Source organism: Apostichopus japonicus, chromosome 18, assembly GCF_037975245.1.
Source record: "Apostichopus japonicus isolate 1M-3 chromosome 18, ASM3797524v1, whole genome shotgun sequence".
Lineage (NCBI taxonomy): Eukaryota > Metazoa > Echinodermata > Holothuroidea > Aspidochirotida > Stichopodidae > Apostichopus > Apostichopus japonicus.
In genome coordinates this window covers 10392233-10417139 of record NC_092578.1, presented here as the reverse complement: position 1 = coordinate 10417139, position 24907 = coordinate 10392233, and the positions used below count along the sequence as shown (strand labels likewise).

The 24907-nt window shown below is 34.9% G+C and overlaps 1 protein-coding gene across 1 annotated transcript in view; it reads left to right on the top strand.

Moving 5' to 3' along the window:
- Positions 1–24401, top strand: part of LOC139959093 (mucin-2-like) — a 39743-nt gene extending 15342 nt beyond the window's left edge. Inside the window, exons 7-29 of the mRNA XM_071956667.1 lie at positions 827–1288; positions 1475–1597; positions 1855–1963; positions 2343–2600; positions 3981–4170; positions 4485–4709; positions 5333–5507; positions 6137–6270; positions 6954–7063; positions 8241–8293; positions 10574–10814; positions 11228–11340; positions 11921–12181; positions 12556–12854; positions 13989–14145; positions 14856–15093; positions 16564–16616; positions 17154–17314; positions 19831–19929; positions 20522–20582; positions 22484–22522; positions 23224–23277; positions 23792–24401. Coding sequence (XP_071812768.1) covers positions 827–1288; positions 1475–1597; positions 1855–1963; positions 2343–2600; positions 3981–4170; positions 4485–4709; positions 5333–5507; positions 6137–6270; positions 6954–7063; positions 8241–8293; positions 10574–10814; positions 11228–11340; positions 11921–12181; positions 12556–12854; positions 13989–14145; positions 14856–15093; positions 16564–16616; positions 17154–17314; positions 19831–19929; positions 20522–20582; positions 22484–22522; positions 23224–23277; positions 23792–24204 — 4028 coding nt within the window. The 3' untranslated portion in view covers positions 24205–24401. The remainder of the gene's footprint in view (positions 1–826; positions 1289–1474; positions 1598–1854; positions 1964–2342; positions 2601–3980; positions 4171–4484; positions 4710–5332; positions 5508–6136; positions 6271–6953; positions 7064–8240; positions 8294–10573; positions 10815–11227; positions 11341–11920; positions 12182–12555; positions 12855–13988; positions 14146–14855; positions 15094–16563; positions 16617–17153; positions 17315–19830; positions 19930–20521; positions 20583–22483; positions 22523–23223; positions 23278–23791) is intronic.
- Positions 24402–24907: the final 506 nt, after the last annotated feature.

Here is a 24907-nt window from a genome sequence, read left to right as displayed (position 1 = left end):
CAAGTAGGTAAAAACCCAAACAAGATACTGTTTATGACAAAACATTTCCAGTGACGGATCAAATTCTAATAGATCCTCCATATTGTTCCACAAGTTGAGGCACTTTGAATAAAACACCATGTTAAACAACTTCAATTTGCACATGACTTACAGTGAAAATAGTTCAGTGGGAGCAGTGAAAGTTCTCTATATATTCAATATATATCACCTTTGTTTCCCAAGTCAATTATGTGTGATACAGTTGTTGAAGCTGTGTATTTTTTTATTCCAATCAGGGCTTCTTGTAATGTTTATCTATTGGCAGTGTTGTAATGAGTCCTGACTCGAACCCTAACTTTCAAAAGGGAATTTGTACAGGTTTTTGAACTTTCCCCCATAAATATAGTATTGTGATTTGATTCAATGACTCAATCTGAGTCAGGAAATCACTGGCAATGACTTGACTCATCCTTAAAGTAAGTGACCTTTTATAATCTGTCCATAGGAATCTGTCATATTCGTTACATATAACATTTGAAACAAATGCCAGCTAATTGCACCTTTGCAGAGCAAATAGAAATGCTTGACTTTGTCAGAACATTGGACTCGCAATTTGTGTACATGATGCCATACGTAAGTTTAGAAGTAAATGTAGTAAGCTGCTACGACTCATTACATCTGTGTTTGTTTCTCTTCAATCAAATAATTTTTTCAGATTCTATTTTTAGGCATTAACTCTGCATACCTTTGTTACATTAGATTACCTTATGTGTGTACTCATAAAGTATTTTCTACGATCTTGTCTGGCATTATCATAAAGTTCTTACAATTTTACATCATTCCACAGGTCTGTGCATTAGCTTCAATGGTGAACGTACCCTAGATATGCACATACCAGCAGATATGAGTGACAAGGTCTGCGGTCTTTGTGGATCCATGACATTTGATGGGACAAGCTTTTTTGATCTTGAGAATGGAGAACAGTACTCTCTTCCTTCTTTCATCAATGCAATGGCCATTGGGGAGAACCCCAATCTGCTCACAAATCTAACTGATCCATGTGATTCAGCAGAAATGAAATCTCAAGCTGAAGACAGGTGCAGATTCTTCTTAGAAGATGCCAAATTTCAGGCTTCAAACCTTGCTGCTAACATTCAGGCTCACTTTGAAATGTGTGTGACAGATGTCTGTACACAACTTGGAAAGGGAGATTCCAGTTACCAATCCTGTGAAGTTGCCGAACACTTCTCATCCACATCCAACAATAATGGTGGCAGATTAGAAGACTGGAGATCAGCAGATTTTTGTCGTAAGTTCAGAGTTCGGATAAATTTTGTCTTTTGATTTACGTTGCATGGTGAATTTATCTAAAGTTATCTTTTCTCTGAAAGCCATCACTACTAAAAGTTATAAAGGATACACAGAATGTACTTTTCACGTATACTTTAAAAGATATCTTGACTAATACTATTTGTATACACTTTGTTCCCTACAGCATATGCATGCCCATCATCCATGGTATTCAAAGAATGCAGTTCCTGCATTCAGTCATGTGAGGCAGTTGGTTTTGAAAATGAGTGCTCTGTAAAGTGCTTCCCAGGTTGTGTGTGCCCTGAAGGTAAGGTACCGAGTTTCAAGCAAGCAGTACTCTCTAGCTACACACTGGTCATAGAATCCAGAATTTCAATTAAGATTTATTCTGAATATAACATGCCTTTGCAGAATAATTACTGGAAGCCTTTCAGAGTTAGTTGGTATGGATGTCTTGCTTCACACTATGCAATGTAGCAACCATGAATGAATATAAAATGTCTGCTTCTCTGCTCAATTGCATATTTAGTAAAAAATGTAATGTTTGCTTTTTGTTTTGTGTAGGGTTTTACTTTGATGGCAGCGAATGCATTGAGGCTGCTTCCTGTCCTTGTAAATCTGGTAACATCGTTCACCCTGCTGGATCAGTCATCGATCTTAATTGCAATCAGTGGTATGTAAAATGGAGGGTCATTATGAGATTAATGCAAATTTTAATGCAGTTTTTAATATGCTACAATTTGGTGATAAAGTGAAGAAAGATAAAGTAGTCTGTGCCTTAGTTGAGATGTTCAACAAAATTTCACCAGGAATGATCATTAAATTCGGCAAAACTTCAGAGGTTGGCAAAGGAAGCAATGAAACATTACTCTAATGCTTTGGCAAACTTTTCTGTACTGATTCAAACCAAAGATCAACCAAACATGTGTGTACACTACCCGGCTTTATCTCAATGATGTTTAGGATCAACCTAGCAAACATTATTGATGTCATAATGATTTCTGAAAAATTTGTTAGACTCAAATGTTTTGTTTTGTTTTGCTTTTGTATAGTACTTGCACAGGTGGCAGATGGAGTTGTACCACAGAGAAGTGCCCTGGAGAGTGTACTGTATTTGGCTCTGGCATGTTCAAGAGCTTTGACGGCAAATGGTTTGATACTAAACGTCAGTGCAGTTACACTCTGGTTGCTCCAACAAAGTTGGCTGTTCATAAATTCTTCATCTACATTGACAACCGAGGATGTACCAACAAATTCACTGATAACTGCTTGAAGGAAGTGATTGTCATTCAAGGTGGTCTTAGATTTAGGTTAGTTTCACTTGAAGTTTTCCAAGAACCAATTGGAAACAATCCTTCCTCATCTTGGTTTTTTGGGGTTTATTGTCACTCTGGGGTATTAGGTTTGTCTAATATCTCAATAACAGAGTTTTCATAAACATGTTGAACACCTTTTTCATATTGGTCCCATATTGCAAATCAGTTTTACTATTTAGGTCACAACTTACCTCTCATATGTGGTATCAAGTCTCACTAGCAGTGTTTTTATGGATTTACTGAACCTGTTGGTCCCATATGGAAACTCATGTTTAGGTCACTGACTACCACTCATGTGAATATAAGGCTTATTTCAAGTCTCTCACTTACATGAGGCATGGTGAATCATGTTCCTACACTTACATGTGTGAACCTTCCAGAACCACATTTAATTTGATTCTGGTTCCATATAGAATAAATGGCTCAACTTATGTCTAACTGTCCTACAGTATTTAAGTGAACCATTTTAATTATCTATCCTTGTTATGCTGGTTTCATATGGAGTATTTTTGGAGTTCGTCTGTCATCATTACTACAACACCAATTCGTAGACTCCTATTGGAATGCAAGAAAGTCTTAAGTTGCAATGCTTCTATGAACCTTCTTGAAGAACCTTTGACTAAACCTGCAGGTGTAATATCAGTGTAGAGGAACCTCAGAGTGTATGTTCATCCAACAAATAGTTCATAAGAAGAGCTACAATTATTTGGAAAATATTGACGAGGGAATTGACAGTGAAACCACAGCTCAAATGTTAAACTGATTAATTTCCCAACATGCCTTAAGAAATATAACTTGTGAGAAATGTATAAAATGATGCTTTGGTGAAAGAGCTACTAAAACGTAATCACATTTGTGAACATAAATAACCAAATCAGGGCTTGAATTAACCCATTGCTAATTGTAATGCATTTGCATGTGCTACTAACACAAACTACTGCCATGCCTCTTATTAAGTTGATGCAGGTGCCCTCATAATTAGCTTTATCATGATTATCAGGGAAAAAAATTATCCCAAACTTCAATAATATTTGCACTAGAAAACAGTTATATAAGCACACAGGAAACTGAAGTGCTAGGTGTATAGTTTACAACAATCACATCTTTTCCTCTCTTGCAAAGTATGTCATGGTGTCCTTTCAAATTTTTATCCAAACCCTGGACCAAATGTTGTTCCTATGTCTCCTGTGTCTATTTTACTTTAACTTTGGTTTGTGTTAATACAGATATTAAGATAACATGTAAACAAGGGCATTTTCAGCATGTTCACATTGGTTAAGTCTTTTGTATTTTAATTCAGAACAAGTGGAATGTATGAGAATGAACAGATATAGTAATTGAAGAGAGGAACTATCTTCATTATCATCATTTTAGAATTGCAAAGAACAAGGAAGTGAACATTAATGGACTTGGAGTTACGCTGCCTACCACCAAAGAACAGTTTAGACTCTCATCTGTTGCAGAACATTTCATCAAAATTACATCAGAGTTTGGGCTTGAAGTCCTTGTCAGCATTGAGTTGTCAAGAGTCCATGTCAAACTTAGCAAAGACATGCAGAACATGGTGAGTAGGAATTTAGATTATGTGTAGTTAGTAAATATCATACTCTCCTGACATTTGCTTTGATAATAGCAATAGTGTTTTATTCAAGACTAAATGTTTATGAAAACTGTAACCAGTTGTTCAAACCTTGGCCTTACCAATAACAGCATTTGCATCATTCCTGTATTTGTCTTATGCCCAGACAGCTGATTAGAGTAAGACACTAGTTTTAGTAATTCATCTTTCAATAAAATTTACAGTCAATTTGTTTTATGGATTTTTATGGTATGTATACTCATTTTAATGCATTATCTGTCTTCTCCCCAATTTTTCAGGTAACTGGTGTTTGTGGAAATTTCAATGAAAATGATCAAGACGACTTCTTCACTGCTCTTGGTCAATTTCCAAATCATGCACAATTTTTGGAATCCTGGGAAGTAGTAATTGATGGTGTTGGGTGTCTTCCTGATGCTGGGTTTGCTGAGCCATTGAATTTCAATTCACAGTCTCAAGAATATGCTGCAAGTCTGTGTTCTGGTCTATCATCCAATATCTTCAGTGTAAGCTTAACTTTATTTCATCAGTTTCTTGAAGATACGTAAGGGTTTGGTGGGTTATCTATGAATACTACAATTTCAGAGAGATGAAATGAGCTGAAGAAAGGATAAAACACCACTAATTTAAGTGTTTTCAGTTACTACAGTCTGTTTCTTGTGTATGATATTGTCAGTTACTGTAGTTGTGCAGTCTTAATATTGAGTAAACTTTTTGTGTTCTAAACTAGGGTTAGCTCACCTAATTAAGTCTCTCTGTGGTACCGTGGCAGATAAATTGTGTCATAATTTGAATGTATAAAGTATTTTCTTTAGCTACTCCAACTTTTGCAGTTTTACTCAACACTTATCGTTACAACACAGCATGTCAAGCAACAAACAAATTCAAATTCAATATTTTCATAAGTATGGAATGAGTGTTATTGTTGAATTAATTAATTGTGTGGCATGCTAAACAGTTTCCTATCTACAACCAATCCACAGTGTTGTATTCAAGCAAATTGGTTAAAGTGTACATGCTAACGTAACTTTACATCCATTGTAAGATCAAAGTAGGTTAACTGTATTGTCATAATTTGTTTGAAATGTTGGATGTCCATGTTGAAAAGTGGTTTTGATTACTTGTGCAGGAATGTTCTGCAGTGGTTAGCCACACCATGTACTACGAACAGTGCTTGAAGGATGTTGCCAGAGGAGAAATCTTTGCTTGCAGTGGACATCCAATGTGTTCTTCTTTCTCCTTGTATGCAAGAGAATGTGCTTTGCATGGCTTCATTGTAGACTGGATTGATTCAACACAATGTGGTGAGACAAACTTAAGTTCAGTAAAAACTTTATGTATCCAACTAATTGTGAGTTTCAATTGTCATCTTGGCCAAGAACAGGAACAGTATCTAAACATACTGTATAAAAGTTTACCTCACTCTCCAAAGTCCTTTGAATTTCAACAAAGCATGAATACTGCACTGACTGCTAAAAAGTGGTTGTTATTGAAACAGACTTGTTTTAGCTTTGATAGATTTGTCTTTGCTTTGCATACAGGAAGAAACTGTTGATCTTTTGTTGAACAGCCTTAGTTCTTGTGTGGAAGTCACACTGTAGTATTTGAGATTACTCAAGGTTATTGTCTATGATGTGCATCTTCAATTTGTTGCATCAGCTTATTTAATGAATAAGGGTTTTGTGATACAAACACTACACCACTCCTCAAGAGGTAATTTACAATACTTCAATCATGATCAGTCACAATTCATAATTGACACTACTTGTCAGTTAACATGAGGCTCTGGGTACATTATAAGGACAATTTTTCTGATTTGTCTCAAGAGGTATGTGTACTTTAAAGTTAATAATTCTCAAACTTAATTAGTGTTTCCTATGGTGGATGTCCATGATTCGTATGAGTCCTTGTATTGTCTACTGCTTTGTTTCAGGCTCACTCTGTCCAATGGGTATGGAATGGAAATCAGACTGTGGAACATCCCACCTTTACAGCTGCTCTGACCTGACAGCACCCTCATCTTTAATGAGAGATTGCATTGATGGGTGCTTCTGCTTTGGGGATAAGGTACATGATAAGTTATTTCTTCGTCAGTCCTGAACTTTCCTTTGCTTAAGGGGCTTAAATGCAATGATTATGGTAAATCTGCAAGTCATATGAAACAGCATGTAAACAAAGATCAATTATGTCTACTTTTCTACTAATTTGTAGTAGTTCTGACACCAGTTTGTTGATGCACATCGTATCAGGTATTAATTAACCGATTCTCTTATCAACTAAGTGATGTCTCTCTCATAGAAAAAGGAAGTTGATCTGATAAGCTGATATATCTAACAAAGGAACTTGAATTTGTTCTTATATAAGTTTCTTCCTGTATCCCACAAAGGTATTAAACTGGTTGTGATATTCACTTGTTGACGTTTCTTACAAACAGAATTGAATCGTTTCTGATATGCTGATATGCTGTTGTGGATATTATACAAACAGACTTAACTAATTCTGATATCAGTTTGTTAATGTTTCTCACAAAGGGAATTGAAGTGGTCCTAGTAGCTATTTGGGGATGAATCTCATGAAGGGACATGTACTAATTCTGATATCTCCTTGTTGGTATATCTAACAAAGGAAATTGAAGTAGAATTGATATCAGTTTGTTGAAAATATAGTTTGGTTCTGGCATTAATTGCTAAATACATCTCACAATATACTTCTCCAAGGTGCATTGTGTATTCCTTCTTCTTTACTACTAGGTTGTTGATGACCGTACTGGAAAATGTGTTGAGAGAACTGCTTGTCCCTGCCAACATAATTCAAGGTTTTACGACAATGGCGAAAGTAGGGAAACACAATGTGGTCATTGGTAATTACATTCATCCTATATTCACAGAGCACTGGCTATTTGCTTTATTAATTACAGTCATAAAATATATTTTCATATGACTTAAGCTAGAAATTTATGACTTTAATTTATTCATTAACTTACTAACTTACTGATTAAGTTTAAGATTTAAAATGGGCATATGTAAATTTTGAGTGATGAATTTATACCGTGTCAAGTTTCAGACTTTGTAGTGTAATGTCAAGCTAGATTAAATATGGGTGTAGGAAGTTATGGTCATAGTACCCTCTTGTTTATTAATCAGCTTTTTTGTAACCAAGTCTATCAAGTATTACTCAAAGATTGGAATTTTTCAAGCTTAAATACCTTTCCATTATATTTTACTGAATGGAGTTTCATTAGTAAGTCATTAGTGATTACATTTGGTCCTCAAAATTTTGTTTTTCAGATATTTCTCAAATCGTTTTAAAAATCAAGTTGAAGTGATCTTTACCCTAATTTATAATGAAATTTGACTGGTCAAGATTAAAAAGTACATAAAAATAGGATTTTAGTATCAGATAGCATAGAACATTGATCAAAATCAACTCAACATGCTGTCGTAATGCCTACTACTTTCTTTGTGATATAAGTGAGATATGTCCGTGTGTTTCCTAGTTGTAATAGTCATGTACTCATAAGAATATTTGCAAAACTCAAAAAACAATTTTTAGTATTGTGTAGCAGACATTTAACTTGGGCAAAATGTTCTTTACATATATGAAAATTATGTTTTGTTTGTTTTAGAACTTAGAATACAATAGTGGCACAATTAGGAGCTAGTGACAGCTGTCTCAAAGTCATGATCTTACTACTAGTCTCATTGTTGCAAAAATATTGTATTTTATGATGTCAATTAAAACTTCCTTTACTTGCTGTACATTATTTGAAATCTATCAGCCTTTTGTGTCTTTGGAGTGTCACATTCTGTTAACTACTGCAATAGAAAACATCTAAGGAAAATAACTTCACAATGTTCCTCCTTGTTACATACATAACAAATGGTACAGTATGAGATTTGAAACACTTAATTTAGAAGAAAAAAGAAGGTGAATGACAACAAGCAAGAAGTTCTGATTAAACAATAATATCAGAAAGAAACAGCTAAGATAAAGAAATAAACATTTTGCATAATTCCGGTTGTGTTTTTGTTCTTTAGTGAGTGTACTAGTGGAGACTGGGTATGTTTCGATACTGAATGTGCCGATGGAGGTAATTATAAGCTTTCTCAGTTTTGTATAATTTCACAGATACATAATATATTCATCAATTCTTTTTATATTTGAATGTTTTAACCCTGTCTATGAATGCAGTTTTAATGCCAGAATTCCTCCTTATTGGCTATTATCAGAGACAGAATTAGTCAACTTCTTTCATATTTACTGTATACCATGGTATACCATCTGGACAGGGTAGAGTACTTGTCAAATGACAAGGGTAGTACTTGTTTACCTAAAATATTTCTGTATTGACAGAAAGCAGTAGTCAAGAGTAGCCAACAGAGTTTATTTACTAATTGAATGTTTTCTCTATTCTCCACAAAATCAGCAGTTCATTAAACAGTTGCTTAGAGTAACAAATACCAAGAAAGAAAACTAGATTCATGGTGAATTATTACTATATAGCTATTGCTTTTATGGCATATTCAATCAGCTAGTACTTGCCGGAACTTCCACAATAACTTGCAATCTTGAATACTTATAGACACTAACTATGAATAAGAGTTGTTTCACATTGCTTTGTGTTCTACTGTTTCTTGTTTAACTTTTTTATCCTTTTACTTTTAGTTTGGTATTCCTAGTGGAAATTAGCTTGATAACCAGTCATATTGTTTTTAGTGTCCATCATATGTATTACTGTCATTATGTTTACCAAAGACCTGTATTGAATGGCGTGTACATGTGAGAAATGGAATGAAATAATGAATATGAATAAATTTGAAGTGTCACAGTCATGTAACCTGCAGTATTTTGCTGGTTAGCTGTTTACAAAACAGCCATTTGTCATGTTGGCTTATGACAAGGTTCCTATAGTTCCCAGCAAATCCAGGACATACAACAATTATTGTTGGCATGATGTAAAGACCTTGGGCACATAATTCTGTGAACAGTTTCTTATGCCTTGCTAGTCTCAAATGTGACAATGCTATTTACTGAAACCTTTAAGCATTCACCTCCTGGCTACTGTAGCAAGCTGCCTGGGATCAATTTTTGAGGATACACTAGCCACTGCTAGTCATGAATTTTGTATCACATGGACTTCAGTACTTGTACAGTATACTGTACTTAGCTGTGTTGATGGTCTCAAAATGCCCAGTTTCAGAGAAATTTTCAAGGCCTTAACTGTACTAACACTTAAATTATCTGAAAAAGCAAAAACATCAATGATTAATAGTGAATAATCTCAGGAAACTGAGTGTCATTAAAAGTATTAAAGGTGGTATATTTTATAGCAATCATTTCAGTGACAAAGAGATGAAATTACTTAAGCATATGCAGATAAATATAATTTCGCATAGAAAGTAGAAAGGAGTAGATGATAACATGATTGAGGAAACTCCTGAAGAACACAAAGATAAAACCTTGTGGATTTTACTTCCCCTGGAGAAAGCAGTAAATACAGAGCACCTAAACACAAAGGAGAACCGCTCTGCCCCCACTTTCCATTTTATCGTTGACCTACAGCACTACAAACCAGACTAAAAGTGAACCTGAAAAACAATACTTGGAGAAGAAATCAGGGAATGTTATTAAAGAATACTTAGATAAAAGTTGATCGCACTACTTTTAAGGTTATTAATGGTATGCAGTGACTTGAGACAGTCTTTCACAGAATTCCTGATATTAGGACGTAATAATGAGTGGAATTTAAAGATGCTAAGAGAAAGGCTCTTACCAGAGTTGTGGTTGTGTATGGAAGAACAATTTGACATTAAAGAGTTTGAAGCACTTTGGTGAACCCCATTCACAAATGGAAGATAACATTGGTGATATGTAAACATTGAAGGTGCTGAGTTTCGCAAAAAGTAGGAGAGGAGCTTTGTACTGTAACATGATACCATTTCTTGAAGAATGTTAAGTTCCTACAGCCTTGAAAAGTAGTTGGTTGCCTACTCAACAATGTTAGAAGAAAACAAACAAAGTGTCATGAATGTGGTCATGAATGTGGCCTAAGCCTGCATGGCTTTGCATCTCCAGTTTGAACTTTCTTGTAGTGGGTGTACAGCAAGTTTCTGAATAGACCTCACATTTAGGTGCAAATTGTAACTTCAAAATGTGCCTGTCATCAAGTAGCCGTCAGTACCTGACATTAGTGAAAGGCCAAAGAAAGTAATGAAACAGGTGAATTCGGTTATTTGGTGTTTCCAGTTGTGCTACTACTGAAAGTTATGAATAAATTGATTTGATACTGCAAGCAATATAGAGTGACTGTTAGCCGAGATAGGCAATGTCTTGTTCATCATTCTTGGGCTTTAAAAACGTCATATTTCAGATACTGACAAGTGTCAGAATGGCCAAGTCTGGAGTTCATGTACAAGATGTGAAAGAAAGTGTTCATCACAAACCCCAGAGTGCATAGAAGGTGACACCGAGAATTGCAATGAAGGCTGTGCTTGCCCTGGTGACCTAGCATGGGATGGAGAACAATGTGTTCCTCTTGAGGAGTGCCCATGTTTACACATTGGATTGAAGTACCATGTTGGAGAGACTTTGGAACAGGATTGCCAAACATGGTAAATTAGATCTTAATTTCAATGGTAGTTTTGGTTTGTACATTTTGTTGTAAAAACTACATTTTATAACTACTTGGATTTTGCAAAGATGACATTATCATCTCATTACAAATAGATGAATGGTAATATTTTCAATGTCATGGAGTATAAAATGTTCATTCAATAAAAGAAAAAGAAGCATTTTTGTTCATATTAGTTCACTCAAGGGTAAGAAGTATGACAAATAATCAATACAAACCGACTTATATTCACTACATAACTTTAAGTTACTCTTAATTCATAGAATATTGTATTTTATATCAATTCACATCTGTATATCTATTATTGCAAAGTAATTTAGCTACAAATATAAACATTTTCTTGAGCTACTAATTATCTTATGAACTGTGTTTTCTTTTATTGCATTAATCCAGTTCCTGTACAGAGACTGGGTGGTCTTGTGATAGTAAACCCTGTATGAAGACATGTCGTGCATGGGGAGATCCTCATTATGAAACATTTGATGGCAAGATATATGACTTTCAAGGTTAGTAACCCTAAAGTTCATCCTTAACTGTGCAATCAGAGAACATTATTAAATTTACACATACATTCTACAAGTTTGAATATGTTTTAATATGCTGACAAGCAGTACAAAATTCACTTGATTTGGATTTTTTCTTGAAATTCTTTTTACAAAAATGCAAAAATAGCAGTAGCATAGCCTTACTTTTGTTCAACAACAGTGTTTTCTAATACAATTCAAAGTACAATCTCTGTTGTTTATTATACTATGCAAAACTTGCAAAATTATCAGTAATGAAGTCTGCTTATGTTTAGAAAGTAATTTTCATATTATAGTCAAAGTACATTTTCTGTATGTTATTCTTGATTTAAGAAAAAATGCAAAGTTAGCAGTAATGCAGCTTTGCCAAGGTTAAAGAATGAGCTCATAGAGTGTAACGCAAGTACTTCTGTCATGAGTTTAATTTAATTATTAAATTTGGAACTCTTGATGCTCGGTTTACCAGCATGTTATTACTTGATAGCTAAGTACCAGTTAGTTTATGTATTTTGTGTTTACAAATATGTATATTTAGCATCTTGTTACTGTTTCTTCTTTGCAGGTGACTGCCGATATGTTTTGGCAGAAGACGATTGTGGAACTGGAAGTAGTTCTTTCAAAATCATTGTTGAAAATGTTCCTTGTGGTGCTGGTGGTGCTGCATGTACCAAAGCTATCAAATTTTCCATTCAGGGTTTTGATATTCAGATGGTTGGAGGAGCAGAAACATCCGTGCAAAATAGTGGTGGAGCTGAAATTGATCCAAGGACTATCTTTCAGATAAGATCTGTTGGTATATATGAAGTCATTGAAACAACACTGGGTGAGTTGGACAAATAATACAGACCAGTTAAATAAGTTAACTGCCAGCATTTTGTTAGTCACACTTACAAAATAATGTTATCAATATAGGTCATGTGTTATATTTGGCATTTGAAATGTTACTTTTAGTGAAGTGAAATATCCTCCAATAAGATTGATGTTAATTTGCAAATGCTACAACAGTTCTGTAGCTCACAGATGAGACAAAGTTAAATCTTGTGCAGATGAGAGTGCTCTATTACAACTCATTGTTACTTCAAGTATTCATAGCGGTTTTGTTGAAGTTGTGATTACAGTGTGACAAACCAAAAGTCATTCATACTAAGATGATGTTAGACAGGACATTACTGAGATTTTTACTTTCACCTACTATAGGTATAACATTGCAATGGAACAGAGGAACTTCTATTTACCTTTCACTCGACCCAAGCTACTCTGGAAAAGTTTGTGGTTTATGTGGTAATTTCAATGGTCAAGGAACCGATGACTTCACCACACGACAGGGTGACCTTGAGTTTGCAGCCAATGTGTTTGGTCATTCATGGAGAGTTGACCAATGTGTGATGCCACTTGGCCCAGTAAATCCCTGTGATATTAACCCAGAGAGGAAGAAGTGGGCAGAATTCTCCTGTGGAATTATCAAGCAAGGAATCTTTTCTCAATGTCACTCTGCAGTAAGTATCCATTTGTAATGTCTTATTAAATATAAAAGATCCCACGGCTTCTTGAACATCATTTCTGGTTGGAGATGATGTACGTATGTTTATGTTCTCTGAAAGGTTAGTCTGTATCTAAGTGAGATATTTGGCTTATGGTACCTTGTTTTTTTATATAATCTTGCTTTAATGAAGTAGTAACATGTGTAAAACAGATGTGAAGTTCATGCAAGCAAAAATGGTAATGAATAGGACACTGGAAAAGTTCAGATTTGATTACATCTGTTCTCAATCATAGCCCTCTATTCATTCCATGTTATAACATAATAGTGTCTTGAAAATAACAGAAAATTGATGTAGAGCTATAAACAATTTTTTTTTGTTATCTTAGTTCAGCAAGTTACAAAATTATAATCTACTGTTAAGCAACATTGTCACATAACACAATGCACATTAATTGAACCTAATTTTATCCCAAAAGTTGATCATGTGAGCACTTAACTGTGGTGGTGTGTATCAACAATTATAAAGTTCATCCTAATAGCATAACTTATGGTAAAGATTTCATTTATTTGAAAGGTCATGCATGAATATATGCAAACTCTTTATGCATAGCAGAAGATAATCCTAACATATTGGTCTAATATACACCTTGAGTTCAGAGATTGTGACAGGTTTTTGAATTCCTGTCTGCTGCATTTCAAAATGAAACAATTGTTTGTTGCTTGTAGCAAAGGTCACTGTCAAGTTCATTGCTCGCTAACATCTAACTGATTGCTACAACAAACAAATAAACAAGTAATTGTGCTTAATTTGTAAACTTTATGAGATTGAATGATGTGAGACCTAAACGTGAATGTATGTATGCCATGACCATTCGATATTTTAGTTGTTTATCGTTGGTTGGGAGTGGTGGCAATGTATGACCCAGAAGAACATAGTAGAAATAAGAGCAATGCTTACAAAGATTTTACAAAATTTCAGTGTTGTGATGTAGGATGTCATAATGCATTGGGATTTATAGTTCTTGTTGAACTCAAAAATAGTAACTAAAGAATATGATCTCATTTTATGAGAAGCCTTAAAAGTCCTAAAGTAATTCTATTTTGAAATTTCTATGTAACTTGATTGTATGAAACTCTTTTGCTACAGGTGGAGCCAGAAAAGTACTACACAGACTGTGTGATGGATACCTGTGCCTGTGAACGAGGCGGAAATTGTGATTGCCTTTGTACAGCTATTGCTGCCTACACAAAACAGTGCAGTGAGAATGGAGTATCCATCAAATGGCGATCAGACGGCACTTGTGGTTAGTAAATTTGCTTGTTCCACATCCATGCATCAAAACACATCAATTGTTGATTTCCATTTTGATCTCTCATCTTGGTAATGTGTCATGTGTGTTAGAATATGTACATGAGGGTCAACATATATAACTATTAATGTGGGCATTTTTAAAACATGTCTTGAAAGTAAAGTGGACAAAAGTTGACAAAAGTGCAAATCTTCACTGCTTGAAAACTCAATGTGCCAAGTAAACAGGTTGTTGAACTTTTGTTACTGTACTCCATGTATTGGTTTTCAAGCAAAGAAGAAACTCTAGCCAGGACAAACATAGGTTTTATATAATTCATGTTTATAATGTAAATATGCAATGTGATATATATCAGTGGAGTGATAGACATTTGGTTTTTTTACACACTGATGAAGACAGATACATAGTGGAAATCTTTGTGACATTGTTACCTGATGTTTATTACATCTTGCATTTGACTTCTTTCAACTATTTTTGTATCCAAGTAAATGTTATTATTTTATGTGTGAGATCTTCAGAACATAGAACTAATTTATTCCTTGAATGGGTTCATGTATGATTTGTTTCTTTGTTAGTTTGCTACGTAGATCTATTTTATTACCACAGGTTTCAACTTGATAAATATGCAGAAGAAAGTTGAGTCCCTCTGTAGTGTTCTTTAGCAAAGTTACTATTTTGAGTCTTGTTTTCTGTTTGCTTGACAGGCCTGCAGTGTGAGGAAGGAAAAGTGTACACTGAGTGTGGTTCATCCTGTGAGAATTCTTGCTATGTTGAAGGTGACAAAGACTTTGGCTGCCAAGAGACGTGCATAGAGGGCTGCTTCTGTCCACCAGGACAGGTTGAGTATGAAGGGCGCTGCATAAGTCGTGAGGTTTGCCCCTGTTCTGTGGATGGGGTTCTTGTCGCTGGTGGAGATGTTTTCATTAGAGACTGCCAAACATGGTAAGAGACAGTCTCTATGAAATGTTGAATACTATAAGGCTGTAGCTTTGTAAAATTTCAAACAGTTTTTAGTACTTCACCTTTCATCGCATGTTTCATTCACATTTAATTCTGTAATATAGTATACCTGAACATTTATTAGACTTAAAAGTTAAATCAGAAGGATCTATGTAGGCTGAGAAATGCTTAAGCTTTAACATACCATAGCATTTGAATTTCTTCTAGTGTTCAAAACTGTGGTGTAAAGCATATGTGAAAGTCAATGTTAGCTCAAAGGAAAATGATTGAGTGAAACTGGAAAGCTTTGTTCAGGGTTCATTAGAGCTGTTCACAACCATATCTGTCATTTTATCTGAATATATATACAACATATTGAGATGCTGTTTTGCTGGAACATACTTTATTGTCTAAATTTTAAGATGTATCTTATGTATTTTCAGTATTTTACTGTTCATTGTATCAAATCAAACATGGATATATATCTAGGCCTGACCCACTGCTGCCCAAACATATTGCATATAGCAATTATTCAAGATGTGGTCTTTGTTTATAGCACTGTATAAATAATGTTAAAGCCAAGTATAGCCCTATGTCGAATGTTAGACCAACATTCAAGTCTTTCATGTGAATACAACTGCTTGGCCATGGTTTCAGTCTAGCATAGTTTAGACCTCAAAGTTAGAGAGATTGCAAGGAATGAATTTATGGGATGGCATGTTTGTTGCATGTATCTCTAGATCCAACAATATATATGTGTCACTATGTCGTCTTTTGTAATACAGCAATGTATCGTTATCAGAGTATTGAGATTCAGCAGCAATGCTGCTCTAATTATTTCTTGGAATCTGTCAATCATTTTTTGAAACTAATGGAGGAAGTGATATATTTTCACCTCTGTCCTAAGTTAACCATAATGCCAGAGTTAGGTAAATAGCTCAAAGGATATGTTTTCTGTTAGGATATAGAGTGTTCTTCGAAGTTAAAAAGTCATGACAACCTATCCTAATGTAACCTATCCTAATGTAACCTATAATATATTGGTAATATATTGGTATTGGTTTAAAGAGTGGGACAGCTTTGTAAAGACTTGCACAATAGATTAATGAAAGTGGCTTGAACTGAGTTTAAAACCAGGTTGTGCAAAATGTTAATATATGCTATGCTTATTTGTAAACTAATTTGGAATTAAGAATCTTTTGACTAAATTAGATAAACTAGAACTATTTAGAAAACTTTAAATTGTTGGTACTGCTTATATGATAATACATTGAATTTGTCTTATTAGAGAATCTCCCTTCTTCTTACACTTTCAACACCAAATGTGACAAATGAATGTAATGTTTGGGTCTTTTTAGGATAAGCTCAATTACGCCTGTGCTTTTTTGCCTCTCACACATCTTCTTTTGAATACATCTATTCACTTCTATTCAACAATATGAAACATTTGTCTATTTCCTCTATTCTTCTCAGCTTTTGCTTACCCGGGGGTAAATATGACTGCTTTGGATCAACATGTACTGCAAGTAAGTCCTCTTCATAGAAGTCCTAGTTTCAACTTAAACGTTTTAAATTAGTTTTAAAGGTTACAAAATGCATCCTTAGTGGACAGTAGAACTTTAAACTTAACATGGTATTATAAGTCATGGGGTAATGGGAGAGGTGTGCCACATGGCTGGGAAGAACAAATCTTTGAAGAAAATTGTAAACATAAACTTAAACACTTGTAGTTTAACAGAGACAAGGTTCATTGTGGTGGCTAATCGTAATTCATAGATGTATGGATGTAGAAAGTTGTATACTGAAAGGAAATAGTTATGTATTGCATCTCTGCTATATGTAAGACAAACCTGTGGCCTGTACCTATAATGCATTTAGACAAGAGTCTGCTATAAAAGGATCAGTGCAAAAGACATTTTAGTAATTGTTTAATTCTTTAAGGAATCGATATGCTAGCACATGTGAATCAACACACAAGATGCATATCTCATCAGAAGATTCTTAACATGATATTAAGTATTTGCATTTGTTAACACATTCTGTCTCAAACTAACTATTTGCAGTGGAAGAAGAAGATAACTGTCAATGTGAAGAAGGTTTCCTTAGTTGTGGATCATGCAATGGTTGCTTTTCAATTGAGGAAAGGTGTGATGGCACAGTACAATGTGCTAATGGCAGAGATGAAGAATTTTGTAATTGCCAGTTTAACAATGACATAAAGAAAGTAAGTTTCCACATACAGTGCAAGTTTTGTTTGTTGTTGATACATAAACCTCGATTATGGATTGAATTATTTGTACAACATTCCCATAGATATGAAAAATTGTAATTACATAATTATATATTGCATATTCCAAACATGGTAAATTTCATGTAATTAATAGCCACACAGCATTCATATAAAAAATAGGAAGAAGGTACCATTAACTAATCCAAGCTCACAAATTTTGAACTGGAATTGCAGCTTTAAATGTATGTGGCTTGGCAATGAGAAATTAGTATGTGATTGATTTCTTTAGAGTCTTTGGACAACTGGTTTGAAATTGTGTCATAGCATTCTCAAACTATCATATGTTATCAGCAATTAACTTTCTTGAGCAAGATCTTCTAAAGTAGTAACTGAAAAAAAAATCAACCTTCTATCTTCCAAATAAATGACTATGATTATTACATTACACTTACTTTTTTAGGAAATTAGTAAGAGAGACTTGGCTGTTAATACATTTTTTAAATCTGGCACTGTGTCAGCTGCTTGCCTTTCTTTGATATATAAATACTGTGTGGCATAAGCTATGAGCACATGAGGTCATAAGTATCAGTGTAAACATATGTAACATAAGGTCTCCAATTCAACTGACCGATCATGTACTTCCCTCTATATCTCTCATGTTTGTTTCAACTATAAGTCGCTTCATTCAGGATAGTTCAGAGCAGAGGAAGATGCTTTATCAGAGAGGATTCAGTTTAAGTAAATATGGGGATAATGGTAGTTTCGTTTAGTGTACACATTAATGTCCAATGAACTTCCTCTGACTTACCATCTATCTATGAAGTGAAAAGATTGGATGTTCATGTTCAGGAGTTACACCACCTTATTGAAAGAATGGCAAGTAAGAGTTGCAGTTTTGGAAGCTGGTTTGTCTGATCCTTTCTTTTTATTGCTGTGAGCTATCTTACCAAGTGAGCCGTCAATTGTTTTTCATAATTTGATGTGCTCTAAATCATATCTCTGTTGTAAGTCGTTATAACTATCAATTAGAGTTTATACTGTGTGTGATTTATCTTGTAGACTCCTTGCCAAAGGAAAAAGAATCTTTGTGATGGTAATGGCATCTGTGTGTACTTGTAAACCCTCTTACTCAAAAAGCACATGAAGGTTTAACTTCATTCTTAGTATGTAGATCAATGAGTAAAAGAACCCTTTTTGGTTACGTTGAAAATCGTAACCTTTGCTTCTATGATGGCGTGTGTGGGTGTGTGTTTGTGATGCCCAACTTGTAAACACGATATCTGAAGAAGGGAAGGTTGGACCAATTCATATTTGGTGTGTAAAAGTCCTACATTGAGTACAAGAAGCCTATTGTTTTTTTGTGGAGGTCAAAGGTCATTTGGAGTCACCAGGGTTCAAATTGTGAAAACCTTGTAAATACAATATCTCAGAAAGGTAAGCTTTGGCAGACCTCATATTTAGAGTGTAGAAGTACCACATTGAGTACAAGAAGCCTATTGTTTTGGTGGAAGTCAAAGGTCATTTTGAGTCACCCGAGATGATATTGTGAAAACCTTGTAAATATCTCAATATTGGAAGCTTAGGCTGATCTCTAACTTGTTATGAAGGTGTAAAACATTGAGTAAAAGCCACCAATAGATTTTGGAGAAGGTCAAAGGTCGTTTGAAGTCAACAAATGCCAAACATTTACGTCACTCCCTTCTTACCTGTCTCTCTACACTAACGCACCTGCCAAAACATAATATTGCAATGGAAGCTTGGACTTATGGCATTTTCGGTATGTAATTGTACCACATTGAGTGCAAGAAGGCTAATGTTGTGGGCTGAGGTCAATGGTCGTTAGGGGGTCAAATTGTGAAAACCATGTTTTACACAATATTTCAACAAGGACAGATGTTGATGTATCACATTTAGTACAAAAAGCTTGTTGTTGAGGTCAATGCTCAGTTCAGGACAGCCTGTGTCATTGTGAATTTATTGTTTGTCTCATCACACTGCTTTTCTCTGGTACTACTAAGATCAATTATGTTGTACACCCTCACTATACATTACGTCAGATTCATGAAAAGTGCACATGTTACATCATCGGAACCACAATGCAGTTTTGCATTTAGGTTTTGTGAAGGTTAAAGATCATTTGAGGGCAAGAGAGGTTTAAAAGTTTGCAAATAGGATAACTTTAAATGCAAAGATTGGGGATGAACTTGGATCTGCTGTGTGTATTCCTACATTAACTTTTCTCATATAACATGCCTGCGAGCTTTCTGGTTTGTTAATACAACATCTTAAAAAGTATCTATTCCTTTCTTTTAAGTATTTGTAAACAAAAGCTACAGAAATCTGAAAAATTGAAATTGTAAGAGCAAAATATAACTGGAACGGATTTTAAGGATGTTATGATAGATAATAATAATAATAATAAATAGCGATTTATAATGCGCACACATATCCGCCCTGTGGGGTGCTCAAGGCGCAAAAAAAATTTATATCTTAAATATTTGTCATTTTAGGATGGGACAACCTGGGTTGGCAGTCTATCCTGCATTCATTGTTCTTGCAGTGCTGGTACAACTGAGTGTATGAAAACCTGCAACCTTGTTTGTGGTCAGGTAAGTTGGCGTTTCGCTTAAATTTATATAAAATAAAAATGACTAGCTCTAGTGACAAAATGAGTGGCTGAACTTCATATTTGGTTTGTCGATGTTGGATAGTAATAATGTGTCTGATTTTTGTGTCCACATTCTTGCATAGAGTAATAGAAATTTCTTTACTGTGAAAGAACTGAGAGACATCTTGATGTATACATTTGGCATAGTAATATGTAGATGTACTATAAGCTTCATCAGGTTTTTATGTGATGATTTGGCTTTGAAACAAGCTTGTGGTTAGGTCTTCCTTTTCTCTGGTGAGCTGATTTTAACCCATATCTTAATTGAATATTAACTAGTTTGCTGTTGCAATAGTACACCTTATGATTTTATGTTCTGTTTTTCAGTTATTATGAGCCCATTAAATGCTATGGTGTGGAAACAGGCAGATCTTTAAAATTATAATATTTTGAAGGAATAGCATTGAGCTCATTATCTTCTAGGCAATGCATAGGCAATGTTATTTAATTGGCCTATTTGTAAAAACTGAAAGCAATAACTGTTTTTCATTATGGTACTTCAGTAAAGTTTGCATTCTTTTTAATGTTTGCAGGGAATGATGCTTGTATTAAATGAAGACTGTGAAGACAAATGCTGTGAATGCATCAGAGAAAGTAAGCTTCTAACCCATCTTTTAATGCAAGCTGTATGGTATATGTAAGACAGTGTGGTCTACGAAACCTGAAAACTGAAATGACTGTATTCTTGATATGCCGTAGGCAAAAGGAATCTATGTGATGGTGAGTGTGTGTGTGTATGTGACACTTGCTTGGAAACACAGTAACTCAAAACTTTCATGGCAGATTAACTTCCTACTTGGTATGTGGATCCAATTTATTGAGTGCAAGACCCCTATCCTTTTCTGTGAAGGACAAATGTCATTTCAGGTCAAAAGTGTAAAAAGTCTAAAAACTTTGTATACACAATACCTCAGAAATTATGTCTTTGTTGACCTTATAGATCTAGCTTGGTGAGTGCAAGAATCCTAGTGCAGTTGGTAGAGGTTAATGGTCACATGGGGTCAACAGGTTTGAAAGTTTTAAAATATTGCAAACATGGTATCTCCAAAAAATAAAGCTATACAACTCATGTGAGTTCTCCGAAGCTTTAATTTCTTTTGGTGAACATAGTTTGGTCAAGTTATGCATAGTTTATTGAAGGGCTGTATACAATAGGTGTTCAAAAATACATACACTCATCCAGGAATTTAAATCTGACAGAATTTAGATTACATGTGTTCAGAATCCCATTTCTGGGAAATGTTTTGAAAATGTGACTACTGCACTCTGGTCCATTGCTGCTGATGACCTTGTTGGGGATCCCATGCCCAGAGAAAATCTGTTTCATGTCTGTAATAGAGAATACATTGGTAGTATCAACGTTATTTAGTACATGCACTGTGCTTGTGTGGCTCTGTGCTTCTCAACTTTCATGGTCAGAAAGTACAGAGAATCTCAATGTAGCTTACACAGTTATTTATTGATGTTCTGCCCTGACTGTTTGAAGCACAAGAGAGAGATGTGTGGTGTGTCTACAAGCACTGAATTTAGACACATGCACAGTACATCTGTTAACTCAATTCAAAAGTATGGTAGCTTATAATAGTCATGCATATAACTGACTTTATCATATTACAGGCATGTGTGCATGTGTATGTGGCGCCAATGCTTAGAAACACAGTAACTGAAAAGTATACATTGGTGAAGGTCATAGTGTAGATACCCTGGGTGAGTACAAGCAAACCTATTGAATGACAGTACATCTTGTAAACAATGTAACTGAAAAAGCAAAGCTTGCATGAACTTCATAGTAAGTATGTGGATATACCTGGTGAGTAAAAGAAACCTTTGAATTGGTGGAGATAAAATGATATAAGGTCTACTATAGTCAAAATCTGAAAGCTTTTCAGACATAATACCTGCAAAGTAAAGCTTCAATGACCTTGAAAGCCTTTTGTAATTAAATGACAGTCAAAGTCATTTGAGGTCAACAGAGTTAATTTGTTAGAAAACAATGTAAACATGATACATGCAAAATGCCATCTTGGTGAGCACAAGATCCTTATTGACATCTGTGGTAGTAAATGACATATCAGGGCAATTGAGGTGCAACTCCTGTAGAATTTGGACAGGCAGACTTGATTACAAAACAGCTGTCAACATTTGCTGTAAACAGATTTGTATTTCTAGTGTCTGGCATTACTCTCAATGAAGAATTGATAACTGTGAAGATTGTGGTGAGTTTTTACATCTGAGTTGAAACTAGTGATAAGTTAATCCATAGATGATTGACATAGTTACATGGAAAGACCACTTTCTTTATGCTTTGAGACAATATTTCTGTTTTTCTGACTTTTCCCGTCAGTTAAAGTAGCAAGAAATGTAATACACATATGGAACAGCTTACATTATAATCAGCGAACAAAAACAGATAAGCTATATACCCCGAAGAAGAAGAAGAAGAAATACTGAGATTTTTTTTAAGTAACACCTGAATCACATTTTTTAATTTTTAGCTACTCCAACAACCACCACAGGAACTACAACTGCTGGAGGTTGGTAACTTTTTCTATTTATATGACATATTACGATCAATCTCCACTGCAGTTGATATTGTGAAAAATTGGATGTGGTTGCAAAGTTTCTTGTGGAGTTGAACTTGTTGGAAGCAAATGCAGTACTGTTATAATCTTGAATGAAACTTTAAGTTGAAGTATAAGATTGTGGATGTGAAAGGATGATAATCAATTGACCAACTTGAAACTGTGAGGATTTTGGCAGTAGATACGTAGGAGGCATCAAATGTAATGGACGAAGTAAGGAGTGCAAACACCATAGATGCTGTAGCTGTTAGGAGTATTTTGTCATCTAGAAGATGCATTAGTATTACAAGATGATGAAAAACAAGATCTGCCAATGATTCTTATGTTGGAAGGAGGCTTGCTCTGCAGGTACATCTGGTGGAAGAGTGAACTAAGCTTAGCAATTAATAATGTATGTTGTGATGTTAAAGGGACTATATTGTTGTGTCACTCAATCAAGAAGATATGTCATCATGTTTATTGGCCTTGCACATGAACAGCGGTAGTGGTTTGGTTGCAAACATACCCGGCTTGAATGATTTCTGCAGGTTTTCAGGTAAGAGTTTGGAGGGCTACCCCCTGATTTAGACATATATTGTACAGCCTAGAAACTTGTTGAGTATTAAAAGAAGTATTTGAAGTATGAATGATTACTTTATATTTTCCTCATAAAGCTCCCTCCACAACTACAACAGAGGAAACTACTGAAGAGAGTACAACCACTCTAGGTAATTATCAAATTCAGTGACTGTTCTCTTGAAAGATTTGAGATGTACTGTCATACCATAACCTTAGGGTTAGAGTGACCTCTTTGTTTCCAAATTTGGGGATCTCAACTATCAAATCAACAGAAAATCATCTAACAATGACAAATATTATGCAGACACATTGGTTAATTTGTTTATTTTATGAGTATGTGGTTGACATGTTAGTTAGTCATGGTGAGACTGATGTTGAAAGGAAGTTTATACTTTGTAATGAATTAAAGTGAGGTTGTCTCTGGGTGATAGTTGCTACTTAGTAAACATTGCAACTTTTCCTGTGAATATAGGAAGATGACTGATGAAATTGAGACATCTTAGATGATAAAAACTTGCTACGTGTATATAACGTAAGTTAGACTGGATGGTTTAGCTGAAGGTAGGGTTACACCGTGTGATTGTTTCTTTATTTGTTTCTGTTCAGACATGTTTGAACTATGATGATTGAAATGAAATGATTTTTGAATTATTGACCCCACAGCTTGCGAAGAAGCAAACATCAAATTTGTGACCGGCCTGTTGAGTGCTGTAGCTGCTGATGATGCCGAAGAGATAGCTGACTCAGTTTCTGAAACTCTGACAGACGTGGAAGTAGTGGCCTTGAACCTTGGAGAAGGTGGAATTCCGATAACATTATACCTGCACCAAGGCCTCCCGGAGGGTACTACCATTAAAGTTGTAGTGGTGCGTTCGGACACTTCTGAGTATGTGCTGATCAAAAATGATGATGGTGAAACTCCTGTAGAATTTGGACCAGCAGACTCGATTACAGAAAAGCTGCCAACATTTGCTATAAACAAAGTCGTATTACTGGTGTCTGGCATATCTATGAACCAAGAAAGGATGAATGTTGAGATTTGTGGTGAGTTATTACATCTGAATTTTAACTATTGATAGGTTAATTCATAGAAGATTGCCATAGTTACATGGAAAGACCGCTTTCTTTATGTTTTGAGACAAAATTTCTGTTGTTCACTTTGCTTTTCTGGCTTTTCTCGTCAGTTTTAGTAGCATGAATTGTAATTCACAAATGTAACAATTTACATTATAATTAGCGAACACTAATAGATATGCTATATACCCCAAAGAAGAAGGAAATAATGAGATTTTTATTAAGAAACACCTGAATCCCATTTTTAATTTTTAGCTACTCCAACAACCACCACAGAAGCTACGACTACTGGAGGTTGGTAACTTTTCTATTTATATTACATATTACGATCAATCTCCACTGCAATTGATTGTGTCAAAGATTTTGATTTGGTTGCAAAGTTTCTTGCAGAATTGAACTTGTTGGAAGCAAATGCAGTACTGTTATAATCATCTTGAATGAAACTTTAAGTTGAAGTATAAGATTGTGGATGTGAAAGGATGATAATCAATTGACCAACTTGAAACTGTGAGGATTTTGGCAGTAGATACGTAAGAGGCATCAAATGTAATGGACGAAGTAAGGAGTGCAAACACCATAGATGCTGTAGCTGTTAGGAGTATTTTGTCATCTAGAAGATGCATTAGTATTACAAGATGATGAAATACAAGATCTGCCAATGATTCTTATGTTGAAAGGAGGCTTGCTCTACATCTGGTGGAAGAG